The 24,524-nt window shown below is 46.2% G+C and overlaps 1 protein-coding gene across 1 annotated transcript in view; it reads right to left on the reverse strand.

Annotated features, from left to right (window-relative positions):
- The window catches only part of LOC149365964 (uncharacterized), a 65,181-nt gene extending 41,220 nt beyond the window's left edge, over positions 1–23,961 (reverse strand). The window contains exons 1-5 of the mRNA XM_089569507.1: positions 23,940–23,961; positions 23,065–23,340; positions 21,665–21,919; positions 19,835–20,128; positions 14,975–15,232 (exon numbers count right to left, since the gene is read on the reverse strand). Coding sequence (XP_089425633.1) covers positions 14,975–15,232; positions 19,835–20,128; positions 21,665–21,919; positions 23,065–23,340; positions 23,940–23,961 — 1,105 coding nt within the window. The remainder of the gene's footprint in view (positions 1–14,974; positions 15,233–19,834; positions 20,129–21,664; positions 21,920–23,064; positions 23,341–23,939) is intronic.
- Positions 23,962–24,524: the final 563 nt, after the last annotated feature.

Here is a 24,524-nt window from a genome sequence, read left to right on the forward strand (position 1 = left end):
TCCTGTCGTCTGCTGTCTTTTTTTTTTCTCTCTCTCTCTCTGTCTCCGAACTGACGAATCCATTAAACTGCGTTACTTCGACGGAGAAACAGGCGAAATGCAAATTCCACTTCCCTCTGACACGCATTGGCAAATATTCGCACTCTAATCGAGAAGGCTAAGGGGGACTCTACGGTGTACACAAAGGGCCCGAGCAGGGCAAGCGCGTACGAGTCCTCTAATGTATTCGAACAGAGGTGGCCCTCCAAACAGCTTCCATTTCGCCCGAGCTTGCTCGCATTCCTCCGAAGTGTTCGAACGCTGCAGTCGCCCTATCGTATAATTCGCATAAAAGCGCGCCCCTCACGGGGCCCTTGGCACCCGAAGGCACCCATGATTACCCGCAGTAGAACGTGAGGCTGAGGAGCTGGAAAGAAAGGAAGAAAGCGCTTGTAAAAACACTGTGCCCCTAAGCAGCGAGCACAGCTTAAAGCGTGAACGAGAAACCAATTTGCGCGGAAAGGAACACCGCGGAAAAATTTTTAGCCGGTATGCTTGAGTCCAAATGTAAACGACTTGGCGACGCGTACCTACAGGAGCAAAAGCACTTGGAGGGAAAATACCCTGTAATGCGGCTCTTTTCGGTAACAGAAGTTGGAGAAAAAAATCTGCAAAAAAAAACTCAAGCAACTGAGCAAAAGAAGATAGCAGTTGCTGTGAGACAATGGAAGGTAAAAGAAGGCGGGACAAAAGTTTCGTTCACAAAAGAACAACTCGCTTTGGAAGCCGATAGAAAATTACAGCCCCTCGCCCTTTGTTAGCAATGAGACGGAATGGTAAGTTTGCTGGGAGAGCGAAACATGAAAGCAGGATTCAATACCAACGAAACTTTCAAAAGAGGCTAAGGACAATGTGCCGGTATCAGAAAACGAATTAGCATGTCCTCTTTCTGGTTGATTGTTCCAGTAAAATATATGAGAAAAAAAAAAGGTCGTAGGTTTCTTTTAAAGAGAAGAACTTTCTGCTCTTCAAATCAATGCGGAACGAAGACGCGATAAACTTTTAATTGATGCTCGCTGTGAAATAGAAAGAGTGCGCGTACAAAAGAAACAAAACAAAACAAGGTGCATGAGGATGAGTTGTGAAAAAAAAGAAAGACTGAAGCGAAATTCACCGCAAACAGTAAACACGTCATAAATTGACTCAAACAGATGGGAACTAGGGCAGACAAGAGCTATGAGCATACAAGCACACTGTTCACTCTCCATTTTCTTTCTTTAGTGTTTTCTGCTTCCTTCGGAATTTTGCTTTTACGTGCGTGTCAATTTGCGCTCGTAGGTCTTGCAGGAGCTCTGAGCTAAGCCTTAAACCTGATTGCGCATTTTAATGTGTCTTGTTTCACACTCCTCCACGGGTTGAGTCTTCGACGCAATCCGCTAATCGGCATGCATCTCTCGTCTAGCAGGTAAGAGATATAGATCAGTAATTGCTTCAACAGTGGTCGATTATTTTCCCTATCGCAAGTATGCCTATTTGAAATAGCAAACACCTCAAGGAATACGATATCTTTATCCCTCAATTAGCTCCAGCCCTCCTTGCACTTAGAGAAGTACTTAATTTGTGCCAACCGTTACCAGCAACGTAAAAACATGTGGACTCAAACCAGTTTTAGAAAGCTTAAAAAAAAGTTTTCATTCGTGCTTTGCTCACTGTAAGCGAACGTAGCGAACCTTCTACATTTGACCCCTTTTACCCCTGCTTGTCAGATATGTGGCGCCTACGCTGACAACACACACATATTGGACCTGCCCACGCGCCACACACTCATCGCACTACCTACACAGATTCCTCCTGACCCAGGTACCCTATACTTGGAAGGGTTGAGCCCCACCTCCTGTCGCGCTCTATATCGCCCACGCGATGGAAGATATGGGCTTCGTCTCTCTCACTTAAGACGGCGACCCGTACTAAGATTGAAAAATGAATATAATCTCTCTCTCAAAACGGAAATAAAATAATTTTCTTTATCTTTTTATCGCATTTTTATTTTCCAAATCAAAATTGAAAGAGAAATTTGAGATAACATGCCGGTGCATGACGGCATAGGGATGATAGGAGAGGAGAGGGGGAGAAGCATAGGGGATGTTTCTCTTTTAATTTTTCGGTGTTGATCAATACGAGCTTAATAGTATAATTCACTGATAACTCATTAAAAACCACAAGGTCTCCCTTCTGGCAGTCTTCGTACCATAGGCAGCATAAGAGGGTTCTCGCACAGCTTCCGCCCTCACCGTTCGACCACGTTCTTACGTGGTGCTCGCGGTAATAGAGGAGGTACCATGTCCACCGCTATGGACGAGGGTGGCGCTGGTGAACACTCTCAATGATCGCTTACACTACACATAAACACTCTTGAAAGCAGTAGATTCGACAGCCGTCCCCGTATGTCCGTTGGAAGAGCACCGGACGCGCAATTCGGATGGCGTGGGTTCGGATCCCACCGGCAGCATGTGGTTATTTTTCACCTGCTTTCAAACTCATTACCAATTAATTACACTATTAATGATCAAATGACCCACACCACAAAATTGATAAAAACAATCCCCTGTGCTCCTAGGTGCGGTGAGTGTTGACCTCCGTCATGCATGTCTTAATGAGCCACTCTTTTTCCCTTCCCTTGTCTGCTCAATGCCGGTGCATAGACCTTGCAGTGAATGCCTCGTACGACTCGGGCATCAGGGCATCGATACTTAAGACTGCACCACCTAGCTTTCCGCACTTAGCAGAGACCGTCAGACACAGATTTCAGTAGCGGCTTTCGTCCGCGGTATAGTACGATGGGATCTCTCGCTCTATACGCTTTTAAATTCGTTTGGATTCCTTAATAAATTTTCAACTTCAACTTCAACCGTATGACCGATTGGGGGAGCATTCAGAGGTGTGCCGCAAAAGGAAACACACACACAAAAACAAAACAGCGCAGTTAACAAGCGTAAATGAAACTTATGAGAACAAGGTAAAGTAACTTAAATTCGCTGATTTCGCCACGCATGAAAACGACAATATTGGGGAAGAAATAATAAAAAAAAAACCGTCAGCGCTCCTGGGAGACGAATACCAGCACTGAAATTATTGAGAGGTTTGAGAGAAAATGTTCGGTCGCGAATGCTGCAATGATAAAAACGTTGTGGCTTGCCATACGCGTTCTTAGGGGTATGGTGGGAAAGTAGCGGCTGAAGGCCGATTGTTGAGCTATAGGGGGACGTACACGTACATTCGTGAGAAATATGAGACGGAACAAACTATTTTCACAACATTCGAATCTATTTGCACAAAATTGCGAGTTTTATAGTTATTTATATACTAAATTTAGCAATGACTTATGGACAATATAAGCAAACAGGAAAACTAGTTAGAAAACAAGAGAAAACTACGCCTGTCACGCATATAATTACGGAGTAATCAATAACTGAATGATCACAGTTTGTTCCCTCTAATATTTCTCACGACTGTACGTAACAAACGTTTAACACGAGCTTCTGTGATACAGTGGCCATTATCAGCGCTCCGCAAGCTAAGGGACCACATACCTCACTTAGCTCTATGACGAGGTCAACTCTGGCTTTGATGAACTGGGTAAATATACATATTATTTTATCGCTTAACCGTTCCTATCTGTCTTCGATACCTGCGCCCGTGACAGTGTAAGCAGCACAGCTACCATAAAAATGGAGTTTAATCAAGCCCAATTACAAGAATTTCGTAATAGATCGCTTTATTAAACGCAAATTTTGTGAAATAAAAGCCTATAATAGCTATAGAGCACCGCTTTTGAAGTCGGGATATTTTTCCAGGCATATTGACGCATATACTACGTTAAAACATATTTCTGACTACAGTTTAATTATCTGACGTGCCATAATTTACATTATTGGTCTGTTTTAATAACTCTGTAGCAAACAAAGAAATATTTTGTTAGCTATTACTAAACATTTATCAACAGAAGCTAAACTGAAACTAAACGAGCACGCGGTCCTCTTTTCAGAGCTGAATACTTCTTAGCCTGAACCGGCTCAAAGTCATTTTTTGATAAATTCATCGCTGGGACAAATCATAATTCATCGAATGAACTCGTGAACCATTGGAACATACTGAACAAATGACGATCAATATCGATCAGTCAGTGTTATTCATTTAGAATGCCAGTTTCATTAACTGTAGCTTTCTTTTAATTTCCACAACAATTCAGAAAAGAAAGCGCTTTTTAAAACCAGTTCGTACCGAAATCGTTCGGAAGCGCAAATAAATATAACATAAAAAAATATAAAAAGCCGCACACGTGAAAGCATTGGAATCCTTTGTCCATCGCCTTTGTGCCTTGAAGGCATTCTCTTGTGCTCTCTGTTTCGATGTATCCAACGCTGAGCAGTTTCATATTTTAATGTCTTTCAAGTTAATTTACCAAGTATAATACTGTCGCACTGCATTGCAACAATGCTCGAGAGAGCCCTTCAGACCAAAGAAAGAAAGAAATGCAGCATTGGAAAGAGCAAAAAGCAAATGTTTCAGGCTCCCCTAGCACTACGCCTTTAAATAAAAAAGATTAACTATTAATAATAACGTGTGCATGAACGCACATGTCGGAGAGCGGGAAGAAAGAAGCAGCTTTATTATTTCTCAATCGGGCAACGAAATGGAGTATGCTTCCGTTCAAAGGGCATTCATATCTGTCCACTTCGAATATCTTTTGTTACGAATGAGCGGGAAAGGAAAAATAAAAATAAAAAAACAACGTTCTCGTGCCCGACTACAATAGGAAACGCAGTTGAAGATTTCCTAACAATGGATCGACGAGTGCTTCCGTTGCTTCGCCGCTTATTTCGGTCGGTGGTGCTCTTGAGACAAAAGGAACGAGGGACCATTTTCCGCGACAAAATGAGGACCGGTGGCCCTCGAAAGGGCTTTCAACTCGACGGTCGGAAGGTCCTTTCTTGAGCGCTCTAGGCGACAGGCCGGCCGCATTGTTCCATCATCTTTAAACACATTCCGACAGCGTTGAGGGGCGAGTTGATAATTGAATGTTAAGAAACTTAATTTATCCTCCTTAATGAAGGAAGGCCAGTTTTCCTTTCTCAAAAATTTACCCCACCAATTTTATGATTATTTTTACTATTTGCCCGCTTCACACGGACTAATTAATTGCTTTTCGTGCAAACTTGGACCGGATTGCGGTGACTGCATGTGACCATTCAATGAGAATCGCTTAACACTGAGGGTTAAAGGTGGTTATGTAAAACGAACGAAGAGCGAAGGCACGTTTCGCTTTCATGATATACCCTCGACGACTAGTTGCGTCATCGAGAAAGAAATTAATACTAATTAAACCTGGAAATGCATCTGGGATGTTTAACTAAAGTGGCATGAGATCAAGCGATGTAAATTAATTTATCAGTAAAATGAAGCAGAGTGTGATTGTAGTGGGCCCGGTCATTAAAAAATAGCGCCTCATGCTATCAAGAAAACACAGCCGGCACAGTTTTTGATTTCCAGAGCAAGAATAAAAATCTAAGTTCAAAAACGAAGGCTCTAATTTATCAGTAATAAATTATTTGGTTGATTAGAGCACCAGAGTGTATGCAACAGAAAAAAAACAATTATGGGGGCGCCTAAGCAATTGTTCTGATGTGTAAATGCGAGAGCAAGTGTAACTGGCTCACTGGGTCAGTGGACAGCTCAACCACGCTTTGAGTAGGCGGTGACGCCCACCTACAAATTGATGAAGTTATGCACCTTTCCTATCTCAAAGCCAACTGAACGTTTAGACTCCGTTGATTTGGAGGAAAAGACAGGCGTATAACTGGCTCCTTGGGTCAGTGGACACCTCAACCGATGAGGTAATTTGCGTGCCCCGTTTCAGCCACAGGCTTCTGATGGGTTTTTGCACAATGAGCATTAATGAGCATTATATGATAATTAAATTGAGCTTAGCATTAAAAGCTAAATATCATAAGCCCCTGCCGCCACAAAAGCTGAAATTATTCATCGGAAACTTGTATAAATAAAAGATTAGCCTAGAGATCTATGGCACATTGATGTTAGCAATAGAGGATGTATAAGAAAACATAAAGTAGACATATATAATATGTGATGAATTAGAAAATTACGAGGAACTTTAGCGGCTAAAGTGCTGAAAGGCGAAAGCCTGAGTGCTGCATTCTGCTACGCGATTGTTCACTTCACATTTTGTTGGTGCATTAATTAACTGCCAATTAATGACGCTTAAGCTTCGCCTTTAGGAGTGGAACGCGAAAGCGTGTTGTAGCGCTGCCACTGAGTCCATTGAACGCCACCACCCGTTCGGCGCGACGCCTTGCCCTTTGAACGCAACGCTTTTTAAGGAAAGTAAATGGCGCAGTAATTCTCTGTCGTCTCGGTGACACCTGAGCCACACTGTACAGGAAGGGAGGAAGTGGAGTGAAAGAAGAAAGAGGGGCCGTAGTGAAGAAAATGAAAATTGTATTTGAGGAAAGGAAATTACGCATTAACTGTCTCGCATATCTCAGTAGACACTAGTCGAAAATTGTATTTGACTAAAGAAAGTTGCGCAGTAACTGTCTCACATATTTCGGTGGACACCCGTCAAAATTCGCGCGTGGTGACATCACGACAATTTGGACCAATCTGAAACGCGGACAAATACGCCTTGCTCGTCAGTAAATTGTTTTTTGGGGAAAGGAAATGTATCTGTCTCGCATATCTCGGTGCACTCCTGAAACTCGCCGTAACCGGAAGGGAGGAAGATGGGAGTGAACGAAGACACCGTATTCACTAGACGCACCTTTGTTCATTCCAAATCATCGAGCTGGCATGGCCGAGTGGTAGCGTGCTCGACTCGCACACCGGAGACCGGGGTTCGATTCCCAAACTCGGCCAATTTCTTACTCGGTTTTATTTATTTATCTGGTCTGACTAGAAAGGTTAATTGGACTAATTGGTGAAGTAAGCAATTAACTAAACTCAAACTTACTTGGAGCATCACTATACGATCCCTTTAATCGGTTGCATGGTTAGTAGCCAGAGTACAATTGGCCCCGTGACGTTACGACCGTTTCGACCAACTGAAAAGCGTGACATTTCTTGTCGACAGCTCCTGCTTACAACGATGAGGCATTAAAGGCTTCCGCCTTAAAAAGGAGAAATAATAAAGGACGTGGCACCTTGCGCGGGATCTTTCTTTTGCTGACAGTTCAAACAAGGATCTGCTTGCACATAAGGGGCGACAGCAACGCAACGATCGAGAAAAGAAGCGATCGCAAAAGAAGTACCGGTCGCAAAAGGGGCGAAATACGTCGAAGGAAGCCAGTGAACCACGCACACGTGAGCGCAGAGTCATAGGAAGGGAACCCTTCCAAACCGTTAAGCAGGAGGGACGAGGTGTCGTTCCTTCCCTGTCATAATTCTTGGCTTCGAGCGGAATGCGCTCGTTCGACTCCGTACCTGCATTTTCCGCCTCGTTTTCCCGCGGAGGCGTCCATCAAAGCCCTCTTTCCTATGGCGCTCCAAGCAACCTTAGTTTCTTTTCCCTTTCTTGCCACCATCTGAGACTATCAGAGCTGCGGGGCCGCCAAAGCTTCATGGCCTGCTCTCTCTCCAGCGTTGCAAAAGAAAGAGAAAAACAGAAAAGCCGAAACTATTGAGGAAGATTGAAAGAAAGAAGTGACACAGAGGGCGAGTTCCTTTTCCACCTTTTCCTTTTCCCCTCTTTTGTTCGCAACTGTTTTCGATGCCGGTATAAATCTCGGCATGATGGAACAGCCGTCTCCTCCGGACCCCTTCGCCCCGTATCAAGAGACAATTTCAGTGAGGGTCTCGCGGTGCTGGCGCAAGTTCCCTCTTGCTTTTGTTGCGAGGGCGCTTAAGACGGGGCCCGACAGGCGCCATTCTCTCTGGATCGTTGGTTCGTTGTAAAGCGCGCGAAATGTCACATCATCATTTTTAGATTTCCCGCGCGCTTCTTAGCGCGAAGTTCTTTTCCTTCCTGTCGTTCTCTTCTCTCAGCTCAGCCGTACCGGGTACTTTCGACTAATCGCCGAAGTTTGCTTCGCTGATGGTGCTTTTGCTGTGCGAACTTGCGACACTCGTAAAGAGCCTCTTCAGACAGGCTTGTGCTCAGTGTATGGCGAAGCGCTGGGAAGGTCGCAGAAAATTACAGGCAGCAAGTTTTGGATGTACCACAGGTCTGAGAAAGCACGAATGCGCTGTATCACTCGAGAAGCGCAGCGTAAGAGCTTTAAGAAATCGCAAGAGTCGTTTGTTCTTTTCTAAAGGAAGATGAAAAAAAGCTGAGGCATTACGAAACCTTATTTCGAGGAATATAAAGCGACTTCAACTTTGGAGCGACGTCAGGGGTTTCGAACGGGTAACAGGTAATTTGCCGGAATACAGAATGAGTAATAAGGGATAAAAAAGGCAAATGGGTGCGGAAAAGAATCCAAGGGGGAATGAAACCGCAAAAGTTTGGGACGTTGTGAGGTACGTTTGCCTAAGAACACGGGTAGTTACGGGAGGAAGGTTCTGTAGAGACGAGTGTCGTGGCTACTTTATCGGCTTTTTCCGGCGAGGGCGGTGAGGCGGGTCAAAGGTAATAATGTTTGGCTAGCAATTGATGTAAGAATTTAAACGTTGTAGTAATAAAGAAGTAAAAGAAACCACGCAAAATATAATGTGAGATAGGGCGTAAGAATGGATGTCTAGCTGGCTTCAGGAGAGTTCAGTTGGTTATAGGGCCAACAGAGGAGATGGGAAAGTCGGATAAATGATCATTGGGTGAAAGTCAGAGAATAGTACGCAAAAAATCCCCGAAAAGAACTGTGTCCTATCTAGTCTCGCTTTCATGCACAGTTTAGCCTGCTGTGCGGGATCAGGCTTTTATTGTCAGGCACAACTTGATAGATTAATCGGCTGACCTAGGGCTGATAATACGGTTGACTATACTTCAGAGTCCTCCATGCTGTGACAGATCGATTACTTGGATGAACGAGAGAATTTCCCAGTGAACAACAAGCTGAGTGATTTGCCGCGCGATCCAATCATCAACCGCAATACCGAGATTGATGTATTAATCCATAAGCCAATTATTAAGCGCGAATAATCTTGACCGAGTGCAATTACTGAACGTTTCGTTGCTTACATTTTTGTTTCAGAGAGCGCAGAGTACCGAAAAAGCACAACTATCAAGCAACTAGACCGCGTTATTCCCAACGCCTGCCACCGGCTCTTGTCTACTCACTGCGAACCAATGACGCAATAGTTGTTTTCAAAGGAAGCATACCTAAATGGTAGGTAGCTTTAATCCCCACCAAAAAAGACATGTGTCGCTTTGTCTCCCTTGTCCATGGGGTGACGGATAGGATAGGAGTCGCACTCTCAATTTCAAATTTCGCGTCAGCCCAAGCCCTCCAACTTCTTTGACTGCTCCACTGAAAATCCAAAAATTGCTCACTAATAACATCCTTCGAAATTTCGTACAAAGATGTATCCTTAATACTTTAGGTTCTCCAGTCAGAAAATCAGCAGTAAATCAACTTAAATGAATCCCTAGACACTTCCTAGTGCCTGTCGTAAGAGCAGCTTTCTGTACCATACAAGAGCACTTCCCCAAGCTGTAATTTCCCAAATGGAGAAAATAACCGCGCGGAAATCTTCAACTCGAGTCGAAGTATATTTTTTTTTGTTTTTGGCCCGCCAGTTCGAGGGCAATGACCTCTCCGCACTCCTTTACCATTTTTCACGAAACCCGTAATCCCTTTCGTCGGACGTCCTCTCGTTTCTTCAATAACATGAGAAGAGCAAGAATTGCATCTCGAGGCAAACTCCATTCAGTTAATTGCAGTCCCCTTTTCACTGCGAATGCAATCGGACACGCGCCATTCTCAAGAAAAATGAGGGCCGCCCTCTCATAAAACAAATAGCGGGAACGACGTGAATAGGATATAAATACCGAGAGGAAATTCGCCGACAAAAGCGGGGCAGCCCAAACTTGTCTTCCGCGCACTTCGCGGTTCATTTCGAAAATTGGACAGCCGTGACTTTCAGCTTTCGAAGGGAAGAAAATTAAGTTTACTTGCTCACAACCAAGCAAGAAAGAAAACTGGGCGTCACTTTTTTTCCTTAAAGCGAAATATTGCAGCTGTCCTCATGCAAACAAAAATTTAAAGCCTGCAATTTTCAAGCTCTATGTGCGACACGTTGTAATGCACCAGTTATTCTTGTTTCTTCATAGCGTAATCTGAGAAAACCATCTTCTTTTTCGTACAGTTCCAATGTGGGAACTTCAGATATTTGAACACTGCTTATTAAAGTTGAGTTCAGGGCGACATGCCGACTCCAACTGGGTAGATAGATGCAACACGGCCGCGCGACAAATGTCCAGCCGAAACACGTGGCGTCTCTTTCGAGCCCTAATCGACCCAACACAAACACGAACCGAAACACAAAAACATTTGCACCGAGCCCTGCACGCTTTTTCTGGCAACACGACTCAACTGGCACAGAAACTTCGGGACCAGTATCTGTGTACAGCCCAAGACCCCCGTGGATCTGCGTACTCTTATGCAGGCAGAGAGAACACGGAGCTGGATCAACCTTTCCAGCTCCATGATCTGCGGGCGGCTCTCGCCAAAATGAAACGGGGCACTGCGCCAGGACGGGATAAGGTCACCGTCAAGCTTTTGACGAACCTGCCCGACTTGGCATACCAGTCCCTCCTGGAATACGTCAATGCGATTTGGCGCGGGGACACCACCCTGCCAATCGAATGGAAAACGGCTTTGGTCACTTTTATTCCTAAAGCTGGCAAACCAATTGACGCAGATAACCTCCGCCCCATCTCTCTCACCTCATGTGTGGGCAAACTAATGGAGACGATGGTGCGGGATCGGTTATCTACATATCTTGAAAACAAACAAGTCTTTGCGAGCACCATGTTCGGATTCCGCCCACACAGATCCGCACAGGATGTCCTCCTGCAACTCAATCGGGAAGTCCTTGACCCCCTCGAATGCCCCCATAATGACCGGGTAGTACTCGCCTTGGATCTTAAAGGGGCATTTGACAATGTAACACATGAGATCATACTCACTAACCTAAGTCACACCGACTGTGGCCTCAATACATTCCAATACATAAGCCAATTTTTAATAGATCGTCATTCCTACATTCGAATTCAAGATAGAGACCATGGCCCTTACCTACTCGGCACGCGGGGAACACCTCAAGGCGCGGTACTTTCCCCGCTGCTCTTCAATCTGGCCATGATGCACCTGCCGGCCTAGCTGAGTGGTGTCGCCGGCGTGCAGCACGCCCTGTACGCCGATGACATCACTCTGTGGGCCACGCAGGGCAGCACAGGAGACATTGAAACCAGCCTGCAAACAGCGGCGACGATAGTAGACCGCTACGCCCGCCGCTGCGGTATTCAATGTTCCCCTCAAAAATCGGAATTTGTGCACCTCCGCCCCTCACAGAAGTGCACAACTAAAATATCTCTCTCTCTTGAGAGTGGTCCCATACGCGAAAGTGATGAGATACGGGTACTCGGACTCTACATCCACAAACACAGGCGGCCAGACACTACATTGGCCAAACTCCGTAAGGTGGGGGACCAGGTGGGCCGCATGGTCCGCCGGGTTTCCAACAAACGCGGAGGGTTACGAAGTAAGGATGCCTTGCGGCTGGCAAACGCCTTTGTAACCAGTCGAATTCTCTATTCGACTCCTTATCTCCACCTACGGAAACAAGAGGAGGACGCCCTTGAGGTCATCCTTCGCAAAATTGTTAAACGTGCCCTTGACCTCCCCATCACTACTTCAAACAGCCGGCTTATGGCTCTTGGGGTGGTGAATACTTTCCGGGAACTCCGGGAGGCGCACCTTACAAACCAGTACACGCGCTTGTCGCTAACGGAGTCGGGTCGCCGCCTTCTTGCTCGACTCCATATCCAACACACCCCTTAAATGGAAGACAGGTTTCGCATCCCGGAACTGTGGAGACGTGCCCTCCACGTGCGGCCTCTTCCAGCAAACATGTCACATGAAGACCATAATGGTCGGCGCCTGGCACGAGCGGAAGCGCTAGCCCGATATTATGGCAACAAAACAGGTGTATACTACGTGGACGCCTCCGGCCCTCACCACGGGGGATGGTACACGGCCGCGGTAGTTGACAACAGCAACACAGTTAACGGCCTAACTTTCAGAGCCCGCAGTGCAACACAAGCAGAAGAGGTCGCGATTGCTCTCGCGGCCTCACATTCCAATTCAAAATACATAATCACCGACTCGCGAGGGGCCTGTCGGAACGTCGAACAAGGCTGGACTCCCTTCCTAGCCTATCGAATATACCAAAAATTGCATACGGGATACGGACCCCGCACACCGTTACCTCATATGGGCCCCTGCTCATCAGGGGTTGGCAGGAAACGAGGCAGCAGACGCAGCCGCCCGCGCGCTCTCTCACCGGGCTGTTTTCTTCTCCCGGTCCGATCAGGAACCCGATTTTAATCCGGTCTATACATTCAAAGATATTACAACATATTATCAAAATTGTCATCGCCTTTACCCTAGCCCATGTAAAGGCCTTAAGAAGGCGGATGAGCGGCTCCTTCTCCGCCTTCTCACCAATACATTGTTGTGCCCGGCAGCGCTAAAACATTTTGACCCCTCCTTTAGCGGCAGCTGCCCACACTGTAGTGCAGTGTCTTCTGACACTTATCACATGGTGTGGGCCTGCCCCTCCAACCCCGCTATTCCCCCCATCCCCAACCCAACCCGGGAGGACTGGGAGGCGACCCTGCTCGGCTGCCACGACTTACAGGCCCAACAAGCCTTAGTCGGGCGCGGCAACCGCCACTGGGGTCCCATACTAGGGACCTCCACCTAGTGTTTGTAAGGATCGGTCCCTTACGGGCTGATCCAAACATACCTCCTGCTCATTCGTAATAAATGTTTTCACCACCACCACCACCACCCCCTTGGAGTTCTCGTTGAGTCTTGCAAGAAAATTGATGAAATGCTCAAGCAGTCAAACTAAAAAGAATATTTAATAATTCTTGAGTCGGAATGAAGACTATGCATAGTGTTCCCGGGTCTCTTGCCAATATGTTTTTGTTGACAGCATGCGGCGTTCGTCTTTATAACGTGGCTGTCCGGTATAATGCAGCCATTGGTACATTTGTGAGCGCTAGATAGCTCAACACTCGAAATAGAACCAGACAAAAAACATCCGAAGAAAACTTATCAGTTCAGTAACGCGCGGTTCGCGTGTTCCCACTGGACTGACAGACTTAGTAGGCCGGCGGCCGCGGGGTTCGAACCACCGACCTTCAGAATACGAGGCGAGAAGAACAGTTTGCGCGCGCTGTTTCACGACGAAAAGTTGTCGACTCAAATATAAAACGGCGTACCTCAACTTCAGCGGATAAGTGAGAAGATAGCTGCGAGTTATGCATCTCCTCTTCGAAGTTATAGTTTCAGTATAGTTTATTTCCTTCCAGCGGCGCACAACCATCACGGTGATTACACTGTTGCTAGGGTTAAGAAAGGCACGCGAGAACGGTGATGGAATATTTTCAGTCACGAACCCAAAACTGGCAAGCTGAGGTTGAAGTTTCTTTACAACCCTTATATTGCGAGGAGGTTCAACTGTGTGCGCCGTGTTCGCCAACGTGCCCAGTGCAAGATAACCGTGACGTGTATAGTGAGTGTTCCGGCATGTCTCACCCTTGTGTGGGAGACCTGCGAAGTTCGTCGATGACGGTCTGCATTCTTTTGTTTTTTCTCTTTTATTTACTTGTCTACATACATGAGCGGAATCCAGTTTCCGATGTCGGTTGGTATAGTCATGCTCGGATTTTCTTGTTTGTGTTCACCTTCTATTGTAATGGCGAGTGAATAATAAATCTTCCCTTTGTTCAATAATGCTTTTGATGCCCATGGAGTCACTATAGACGTTCCACGTTCGTGCTCGCTTCTTTCCGCTTCAGTACAATGCAGAGCTGAGAACGTTCTGCGATGAGAGTCGAAGCCGGTTTTAGAGTCTCCCAGTACGTGGAATAAAAATGCGTACGTGTTTTATATGAAGGAAGGTTTATGTATACCGGAACTTGCATGTGTATCACACATGCGTTATCTAGCAGTTTGTCATGCGATCATTTCTGCTGTCGCGTCAAAAGCGAGCGTCGTAGCGCCAATCTTAGCTCAGAGAAGAGTTGCTCAAGCATGATGTTAATCGACCCCTGCGCTGCAAAACTTCGTGTAGACCGCCTACAAATGGTTTCTTGTGTGCAGCAACTGTACGCGTGATGAAAAAGAGAAAAAAAAAAACCTCCTGTAATTTCAGATCCCCAAAAACCTGCACCTGAGCAGCAGTCAATTCGACGGCTCGAGTGAAAACGAAACAGCTTGACTGGTCGTCCAAACAAGCCAAACACGACGTGAACGTACTTGAGAGCTTCCGATTCTGACCTTGTGATGTACTGAACAGATTTGAATCCCGCTATTGCTACGTTGCGTGCATCTGAATATTTGAGCATTGTTTCATGCTTCTCAAAAAATGAAAAATTATCACAATTCGCTGATTTTATTTATGCCACAATCGAATTTTCTTTACTGAATCGTCCAGTTTGTCCTTAAATTAGGAGGATAGACGTGTACGCCAGTTGGTGAGCCATCAGGAGGCTATACACCGCAGCAGACACAGGACAGCGGGAGGTGACGACAAAGGGCGATGTCGTCGCCCTGCGTCGTCAGCTCCCGCTGTCCTGTGTCTGCTGCGGCGTATAGCCTCCTGTTGTTTTCAAAATTTCTTTAGTGTAGCGACCACGAGTGACGGAATTCTGGATGGCCATAATTTTTCTAAGACGTTTTCGTTACCTCGGCGCTCCAGCGCTAAGCACAAATTTCATGACGTTGAATAGTTTGGAACCAGGTGAACTCACCATCGAAGCAAGCGCCCAGTTCGACGAGGTCGGTACCCGGGAGCCGGAGCGTGGCTCCCTTGGGCGCCGACTTTCGGGTGTGGTGGCTGAGGAAGCAGGTCTGCGTGTCCCGCTCGAAGCTGAACGAGCGGCACACGAAGTCGACGCTGTTGAGGCAGCGCTGCAGACAGTCGTCCTGAGACATGGTGCCGATCACCAGGTCCGCGAGCACCAGCTCCTGGTCTCGGTACTTTTTAGTGCTGCAGAAGCCCCGCACCTCTGCAAAGTGAAGCGGGCATCGAAGAATCAAGCATCAGTCTAGACTCTCGGAAGTATTTAGTGCATGGCGTGAAGCTTTCACAGTCAGCTGCGTAGTGAAGCTGATGATGATGATGATCGATTTTTTTTTTTTTTTGGCGCAAGGGCATCTGAAGCTCATGAACGCCAGACACAAAGTTTTTTTGGTCGGCTCAGGCTAAAATATGGCCCATGTTAACATCAACACCGGGTGTATACGTGGTGATGCTGGTACGCATAACAATTAGCTGGAAGTCAGGCCGAAGGTGACACGTTAGACTCTTAGCATCCATGGTTTAGCTCGGTCTATGGGGGTTAACATCCCAAAGCGACTCAGGCTACGAGGGACGCTGGGGTTCTTTTAAGTGCACTGACATCGCACAGGACACGGGTCTGTAGCATTTCGCCTGCATCGAAATTCAAATTCAAATTCAAATTCTTTATTTACATTTAAAAATACACAAAGATGTGTCCAACACTGTCTGGACCCGTAGCCGTAGGCTAGTCATGGGTCCAAAAAATGAAATACAATCATACAGACACTCCAGTACAATGCAATTAGAACTTGTAACAGCGGGGTAGATACATGTGTATGAATACAAGTGCAGAAATGGGAAGAAAAAAAACATTACACGGAACAACTCTATACTACGAAAAACATAGTCTATGTCCAAAAAAGAAATAATAATAATAATAATAATAAAAACGAATACGCGCAACAGGTTGAGTAAGTGTTAGTTCTTAGTATGTATGTGCCGAAAGAATTTTTTTGCTGTAGGAGTGAAATTTTGAGCGTATTTTACTTCGTGGGGAAGGGTATTCCATATTTTTGCACCAATAAAAGCGAGCTGTCGTTCTCCATATACGTTGTGAGTGGGTGGCAGATTAAAGTTTCCAAGCGTTACATTCCTGGTGGGACGTGATGAGGTGTGAAATAGGGATATATGGAAAGGATGGTTGTATCTTACGATGCTGTTTACGGTAGTAGCTGTTTTCAGTAGGCGTAGTGAATCGAAGGATAGTATCTGTAAGTCTTCGAATAATGATTTGCTGGGATGATCCGGTTTAGAATGAGTTATGACTCTTAATGACCGTTTCTGTAATCTTCGGATTGGCTCGATATAACTGTTGTAGGTCCATCCCCAAGAATCTAGGCAGTAAGAAAGGTGACTATGGATAAAGGAGAAATATAAAATGCGTAAAATATTTGTGTCAAAGAAGTCACGTGCCTGTAGCAGTTGATAGCACCCGGATGCCAGTTTCGCCCCCACTGCAGATATGTGATTTTGCCAGTGCAGGTGCCTATCAAATATTACGCCATGATATTTAAAAGAAGGTGTATGTTGCAGTACAGAGTTGTTAATGGAAATGTTCATACAGTTAATATCTACTTGTTTACTACGGGAGTGAAATACAGTATATTTTGTTTTGTCAACATTAACAGACAGCTTGTTAGCTGAAAACCAGTAAGAGATGCTTGCTAAATCTAAGTTCGTTTTGGACTCAATTTCCTCGATGTTGTTTCCTGTAATAATTATAGCGGTGTCATCGGCGGACATCAGCATATCTCCGAAATGTAGTGCACGTGGAAGATCGGAAACATATAAGGAAAAAAGCAGGGGTCCCAAAACAGACCCTTGGGGTACGCCCGTGTGTATACGTTGTGGTGACGATGATACATTATTCAGTACGACTACCTGATGACGTTGATCGAAGTACCTAGAAAACAGCTCGAAAATTCGTTCTCTAAAGCCGTAGTGTTTTAGCTTGTGCAAAAGGATGGAATGGTCAACGGTATCGAAAGCCTTTCTTAAGTCAAGAAAGACCACAGCCACAAGTTCGTTGTTATTTAAAGCACAGTTTATTTTTTCGGCTAATAACTGGACTGCAGTTGATGTTGAATGATGCTGCCGAAAGCCGTGTTGCTGTGGGCAAATTATATGGTATTTTTCTAGAAATCTATTGATTCGATTTGCAAGAATTTTTTCGAAAAGGATATTAACAGCACTGAGCACTGATATAGGTCGATAACTAGAAGGGTTTGAACTGTCTCCATCCTTGTATATTGGAACTACTCGGGCGGTTTTTAGCTGCGTTGGGTACTTGGCGGTTTGCAGTGAGTGATTTAGAACGTGGCATAATATAGGACCGAGAATATCAATGTTGTCTTTTAACATACGTACAGTTATTCCATCCAATCCAGTGGCTTTATTGCTAGCCATAGTTGCCAATGTAGAATGTATTTCGCTAAGTTCAATGTCGTCTAGAAAAAAGGTATTTGGTAGTGGACTGGGTAACGAAGAGTTTACATCTGTGTTATTTGGAGAGGTGGCTGAAGAAATCCCTACTGAAGTAAAATATGAATTAAAGTGGTCGACAACGTTCTGATCAATAACTGCTGGAAGCGTCTGTTGGCGCGGTTTACCAACAACACTGTTCACAATTCCCCACAGTTTTTTGGAGTTCCCAGCGCTATGTTCAATGAGGCGTGTGTAACATTCCTTTTTCCGTGTGCGCATAGCTGCAACAGATGTATTGCGCATTTTTTTGTACTGACCCAAGTAATAGTTGTTATCCTTATGCTGTTTCCATTTGTGATACCAGAAATCCTTCTGTTGTAGCACTGCTAAAATTTGTTTTGTCATCCAGGGCGAAATAGGCTGCTTATACGAGCGAGCAGATAACTTCGTACTGCTGTTTGTTGTAGCGCACGTAAGAGTGTGAATAAGATTGGACAATTCAGTTTCAACGTCTTCATGGTATATGGTACTAGTGTCAATACACTGAATTTTGGATCTGAGCAAAGTGTAATCGATTCTCGTAATTACCTTGGTGGCTATTGATTTCGGTTAAATGACGTTTTGAACCGTTATATAGGTAGGTAGGTGATCAGAAATACGTTGGTTGCATACCCCTGCACTTATATTCGAAGTTATATTTGTTAAGATATGATCAATGACCGTTGCAGATGTGCTGGTTATTCTAGTGGGGATGGTAATCAAGTTCCGAAAATTAAAGGAATTCAGCAGATGCGCATAGTCATTATGGTGTACGTTACGGGTATCTATGTTAATGTCTCCGCTAATTATAACCGGGTATTTGTGTTCTGACATGAGGATGAAAAGTACTGATTCAAGTTTTTGAAGAAATAAGGCTACAGCTGAATTGGGGGGGCCTATACACGACACCCACGATAACAGAGTTCTCCAGTCTGATAAATAATGCTTCGATATAAGGTGTGCTGCAAGAAACGTTTGGCAATGCTGAGTAGGTGCGACTATTGTGAACAAAAAGCGCTACGCCACCACCACGCGAAAGTGAATCACGTGGATATGAATGCGTTAGGTAATCAGGAATGAGAACATTTTCGCCTTTTCTGAGCCAAGTTTCGGATATTTCGATGACGTCATAAGGTTTTTGGTGCTTGGAAAGATAGGCAATGCGACCGTCCCAGCCGGGATCGAACCCGGGTCTTTTGGGTCATGATAGAATTTGTGGGCGCGAACAAACAAAACACAGAGAAGATACCACACGACAGACGCCTGTCCTGTGGTATCTTCTCTGCGTTTTGTTTGTTCGCGCCCACAAATTCCATCATTAACAACCTACAAATAGCCCAGCTTTCCATTCTGTTGATCTTTTGGGTCAGCAGCCGAGCGCCATAACCACTGAGCCAACGCGGCAGTAAGCATCCATGAGTGCGCAAAAAAGTGCAATGGCAGAATTCTAAGTCTTAATCGCTCATTTTAATCGTCGTCTTCGTCACTTTTGCTAAGAGGTGAAGTTCGCCATTCAAAGAGGTAATTCAAGTCATGTGAGCAAGCGAGAATCTTTACACGCTATCTTGCAGTAAGAGTCAATCCAATATATTAACTTCAGAACAGGCGAAAGTGCCCACGGACGGACTTTCCGTTTCCAGTTATCAAGAACTGTCTGTCCTGCCGCCAGTCAATGCGCTATTCAGCAGGATCCGCCAGCAGTCAACGGCGCCTTTTTTCTGTACAGGCTTTGTGGAAAGTAGACAGTCGAAAGCGCTTGCTTCCAAGTCATGCAGTTAGGCTGCTTGAGCACTTGCGCAAGTTCTATGAACCGGAGGTTTGAAGACGAGGAATTCAACCTTTGAGAGGTCAGGGATGCCGTAGAAGTAAAACGAGCCATACAGCATGTTCCAGAAGCCTCTGTGGTGGGCTGTATATTACTGGCAAAGGCTGTGCATTGATTAGTCTTCTTCACACCACCGTTCTGCGCATCTCCCTCCGCTGCCCTCTCCCGTGCGCCACTCCTCGAAAACAAACCGCCAGGTGGTACGGCGCATGCACAGTTGGTGTTGTAGACGGGCGCAAGCGGCAGCTGCGAGCGCAACCTGCCATCACGCATGCGCTGTTGGCGCCTCGCGGGAAAGGATCTCGCCTGCGGTGTTGACGTGCATGCGCTTTCAAGGTTTTTCAAGCGGTTTTCAAGCAGTTTCAAGCAGTTTTCAACAGGTGATTATTTTTGCAACCTCGCATTCGTTAAAGCCGTAACAAACTTCAATCAGTGTTCGCACAACGCGCACCAGTGGTACCGTACGAGAACGGGTCTCACCGCGGACGCAGTTGTTCTCGAAGTAGTCCACGACGAACTTGGAGTCCTCCAGCTTGCCCTCGCCGCCGGTGGCGGTGAAGCGAGAGTGAGGGCTCAGCCGGCACTCGCTGAGCTGGTAGTTGAACTCGGCCGAGTGGCAGGCGAAGTCGCGGTGCGCCAGGCACGCCGCCTGGCACTCCTCGCGGGTGTTGGCCTCGACGCTCACCTTGTACGAGGCACCCGAGCCGCCGCCCATCACCAGCTCCTTGCCCGGAACGCGCTCGAAGGCCCAGTGCTTGTCGCACACGCTGCCGGCTGCGGTGACAGAGGGAGGCGAAGTTAAGGTCAGTTCAAGAAGCGTTTGGGCAGTTGAACAACTCCTCGCAGGCATTTAGAATACTCTCAGAGGTCGGGTAAGCTTGGTTTATTGGGGTTTAACGTACCAAAGCGACTCGGGCTATGAGGGATGCCGTAGTGAAGGGCTCCGGAAATTTCGACCACCTGGGGTTCTTTAACGTGCACTGACATCGCATAGCACACGGGCCTCTAGAATTTAGCGTCCATCTAAATACGACCTCTGCTGCCCGGATCGAACCTGCACCTTTCGGTTCAGCAGCCCAGCGCCCTAACTACTAAGCCACGGCGGCGGCGTGGTCTTGTAAGTGCATGAGGAAGTTAAATGGGGCAGAACGCTTTTGAAAAGGGCAATTTCGGAGCTCTGCGTGTACGATGTGACTGCTTCCGCGACACAGAAATAGAGGGAAAGAGAGCTCTATAATGAAAATATTGAAGTTTTAAAGAGTGTTTGTGAGCATATATGCAGCGTAAAAGAAAAAAAGCTGTTAATCTGTAATCAACACGTCGGTTTGAATGCTGAGGGCTGTAGGATGTAGCGTTGTCTACTTTGAGGCTTGTGCATGAAGAAGCTACTGTAGAGGTCGCGGACCTACGGCAACCTTGTATCAAGGGTTTTTTCATGGGAACCTCCCATCTCTAATATGAAATAAAGCCTGATTGACTTATTGATTGATTAGCAAATTGATTGGTCAATTGACGGAAAAACTGCAGACACCTTACTTTAGGTTACAAAGGAGATTTCTGGAGGGAAATACACGAGAAAAGCATGCAGAACATAGCTGCAGAAAGGAAATTGAGAAATATCCATGGTCTTTGAAATAGAGGGTCAAAATTTAAGCGGGATGGCTCCTAAAAGTAGTGGGTATGCTCTGGAGATGCGTCCTGTAATTTTGCGATCCAGCGAACACTGACGTTGAGTCATAAGCCGCCTGCTATCCCGCTGCCGGAAGAGGAATTGGTTTTAAAATGGCTGCACATTACTACATGGGTTAGTATCCGTCGTGCACGTGCAGTTATAGGTACACAAAAAGCGTCTTCGTTCTGTGACCTCAAATATCGTATTCATCTTTCGCCATGAATATCAATAGCCGACAGCAGCATTACATCCACAGGTCTCTGAAACGCTAACAGCGAAGTAAAATTTTCATTTAGGGAGTACGAATGCAACAAAGTGGTTGTTTGGGCGCTCGTTTGTCTCTCACCTCTTTCATCGTCCTCGTCTGGTTGAGCGTTTCAACTTTATGTCATGAATGCAACCAAGACTAACAAAGTTGACTTTCACTTCGAAGTCGCGAAATCCTTTTAATGAAAGTGTTAGTGGACCCCGCTGGACGCTAATGGTATCGTGTTTGTGTTTTCATATTGTCATACTTCTTTCAGTGGTTGACGCAGGGTGCCCTCTAAAAACAAGGGGGCGCTTTCTGTTTGTACTCAGCCGCTCACGATTCCAGTGACGTGGCTCCAATACCCCTTCGCGCTCTCCGACGGACTCACCGGAGATGCAGACCTTCTCGAAGTAGTTCATCTGCGGGTTCCGTTTGACGTTTGAGTCGGCGCCCGTGCGAAGCGTGTCTGAGTGGGCGTGGCAAAGGCGGCGCCGGTAGTCGTACGACACCGAGCGACACCTGGCGTCCCCTCGGCACAGCGACAGGCATTCGTGCGCCGAAGACACGGGCGAGCTGCGTAGAGGCCGGTCTGTCATGTAGCGGCCCGACACCAGCTCGAACTTGACGTCCTCTTCGTCGCACGCTGGGAGAGAGAAAAAACAAACAAACAACTGGAGCGAAAGAATGTTTTACCAAATAAAGCAGCTCGGAACTCGTGGACAAACCTGTTTAAAGCTCTCATCATCATCATCATCAGCCTGACTACGCCAACTACAGGAAAGACGCCCCTCCAATGCCTAAACAATTAACCCTCTACTTTGACCGCTGCGGCCACCGTATCCCCGCAAACTTCTTAACCTCATCCGCCCACCTAACTTTCTGCCGCGCCCTGCTACGCTTGCCTTCCCTTGTAATCCACTCAGTTACCCTTAAGGACCAGCGGTTATCCTGCCTTCGCACTACATGCCCTGCCCAAACTCATTTCTTCTTCATGATTTTGACTAGGATGACATTAACCCGCGTTTGTTCCCTCAACTACTACGCCCGCTTCCGGTGTCTTATCGCTATACCTATCATTTTTATTTCCATAGCTCGCTGTGTTGTCCTTAACTTAACCTGAACCCTCTTTGCTAGCCTCCACGTTTCTGCCCCATAGGTTAGTACCGGTAAGATACAGCTGTTGTTTAATTTTTCCTTGAGGGATATTGGTAAACTGCTATTCATGATCTGAGCTATACCTTCTAAAATATAACGGCATGCTCGTGATCGTTCTTTGTAGGTCGGTCGGCGAGCTCACAAGGACACACAGAAAAGAGCACCATATTAGCCACATCTGCAAGTTCGATATGAAGCAAAGTTTCGTTATCATGCACGAAATATAAATGTTTGTTCTGTTTCGATATGCACTGAATCGGGGCATTAATTGCGTGTCCACGTTTAACGTCTCGCGTTAGATTAAAACAGTTTAATTTTTAAACTGCGACAAGCAGTTGGATGAGTGAGTCCTGATAACTACATTCAAGATCAAATTTGCGCTAGACTCACGCTATGTTCACACACAGAACAGAGTAATGACACAAGATATCGACACACAGAACAATCTTCGGTGTGGTTTTATCAGTTTCATCACGTTATTCTCATGCCAGTTTTTTCCTAAATATAGTGAAGACCTGGTTTGAGTGAGTAATTTTGGCGCTAAACCTTTGGAGGATCGCACAAAACGAAGTACCAGAAAAATAGAGATCTTCGCGTGTATGGGACCGCCATCGTCGCGACGAGGTTTCTTACCGTCGAGGTTTCGCGCGATCTCGTAGTAGTTGACGCTGTGAGACGGCTCGAAGCTTCCCGGGTTCTGCAGCAGGCCTGCGCGGTTCTGGTGCGTGAGTCCGCAGTACGTCTGCTGCTGGGCGCGGCGACCGAACAGGAACGAGCGGCACGGGAACAGGGCGTTGCGCAGGCACGACTCGCCGCACTCGCTGACCGACAGGCCGCGGTACTCGACCAGGCTGTACGGGTGCTCCACGTTGCCCAGGAGGAGGATCTCAGCCGTGTGGCCGCCACTCACTGCGGCCCCGGGGGAGAGGGTGACGATGGTAACCAATTAGAGGGGAGGGCGATGTGGCTCCCTCACACAATCATCTGCTCAGTCATCCACTGAGTAACTCACTTATCGACACACTCACTCGCTAACACATCCACCCACCCACTCACTCACTCATACATTCACTCTCTCACTCCATACTCAATCATCTACTCCCTCACTCACTTACTCAATCATCTACTCCCTCACTCACTTACTCACTCATATACTAACTCACATACTCATCTACTCCCTCACTCACTTAGTCACTCATCTACTCACTCAGTCACTCAACTACTCACTCAGTCACTCATTCATGCACTCACTAACTCATTCATACACTCACTCACTCATTCATCTAGTCACTCAATCACTCATACTCACTCAGTCACTCACTCACTTAGTCACTCATTCATACACTCACTCACTCACTCACTCACTCACTCACTCACTCACTCACTCACTCACTCACTCACTCACTCACTCACTCACTCACTCACTCACTCATCCTTTTACTCGCTTGTTAACAGGCTCAGTAATTTATTAGTTGTCATGCACAGCATTCAGGCTTCCGCTGACTCACTCATCCACTTAAGCACTGTCATGTACCCTCGGTTAAGCATTCAGACATCCGGTCGCTGATGCATGCTCTCGTTAGCACATTAAATCAAGCATCCGCTCAGTCGCCCAACTGATTCAGGTATCTGTTTCCTCGCTCATTTGTGCATTCGTTCGTTCACTCGCCTGCGTATCTATTGACCGACTGACTTCTCCGTCAATCAATCAATCAATCAATCAACTATATACAGACCGTTTCATTAACAGGTCGCGGAGTGCCGCCATACTGGAAACTGGACTGCTCGCAGTACGGGAAGATTTGAAGATTAAGCTCCCCCATGCCGTCCCCACATTCCATAAGAAAAAAGATTTTTCTCAGGTTCGTGAAAAGGTTTATATATCAACAAGACAACAGCTAACTTGGTCAAGGTTTAACGGATATGAGCAACGGACAGAAATAATTGGTTTAATGAAATCAACCCTACAATCCAGGAAAAGTCAGCAATTGAACACATTCAGTGAGTCAATGTGCATGGAAGGATTCATTAATCAGACGTTGCCCTCTGATATGCACTGCAGGCTTGTCGAAGGGCATCAATAAACGAATTGA

Source organism: Amblyomma mixtum, chromosome 1 (assembly GCF_055824585.1).
Source record: "Amblyomma mixtum isolate Tamu chromosome 1, ASM5582458v1, whole genome shotgun sequence".
Lineage (NCBI taxonomy): Eukaryota > Metazoa > Arthropoda > Arachnida > Ixodida > Ixodidae > Amblyomma > Amblyomma mixtum.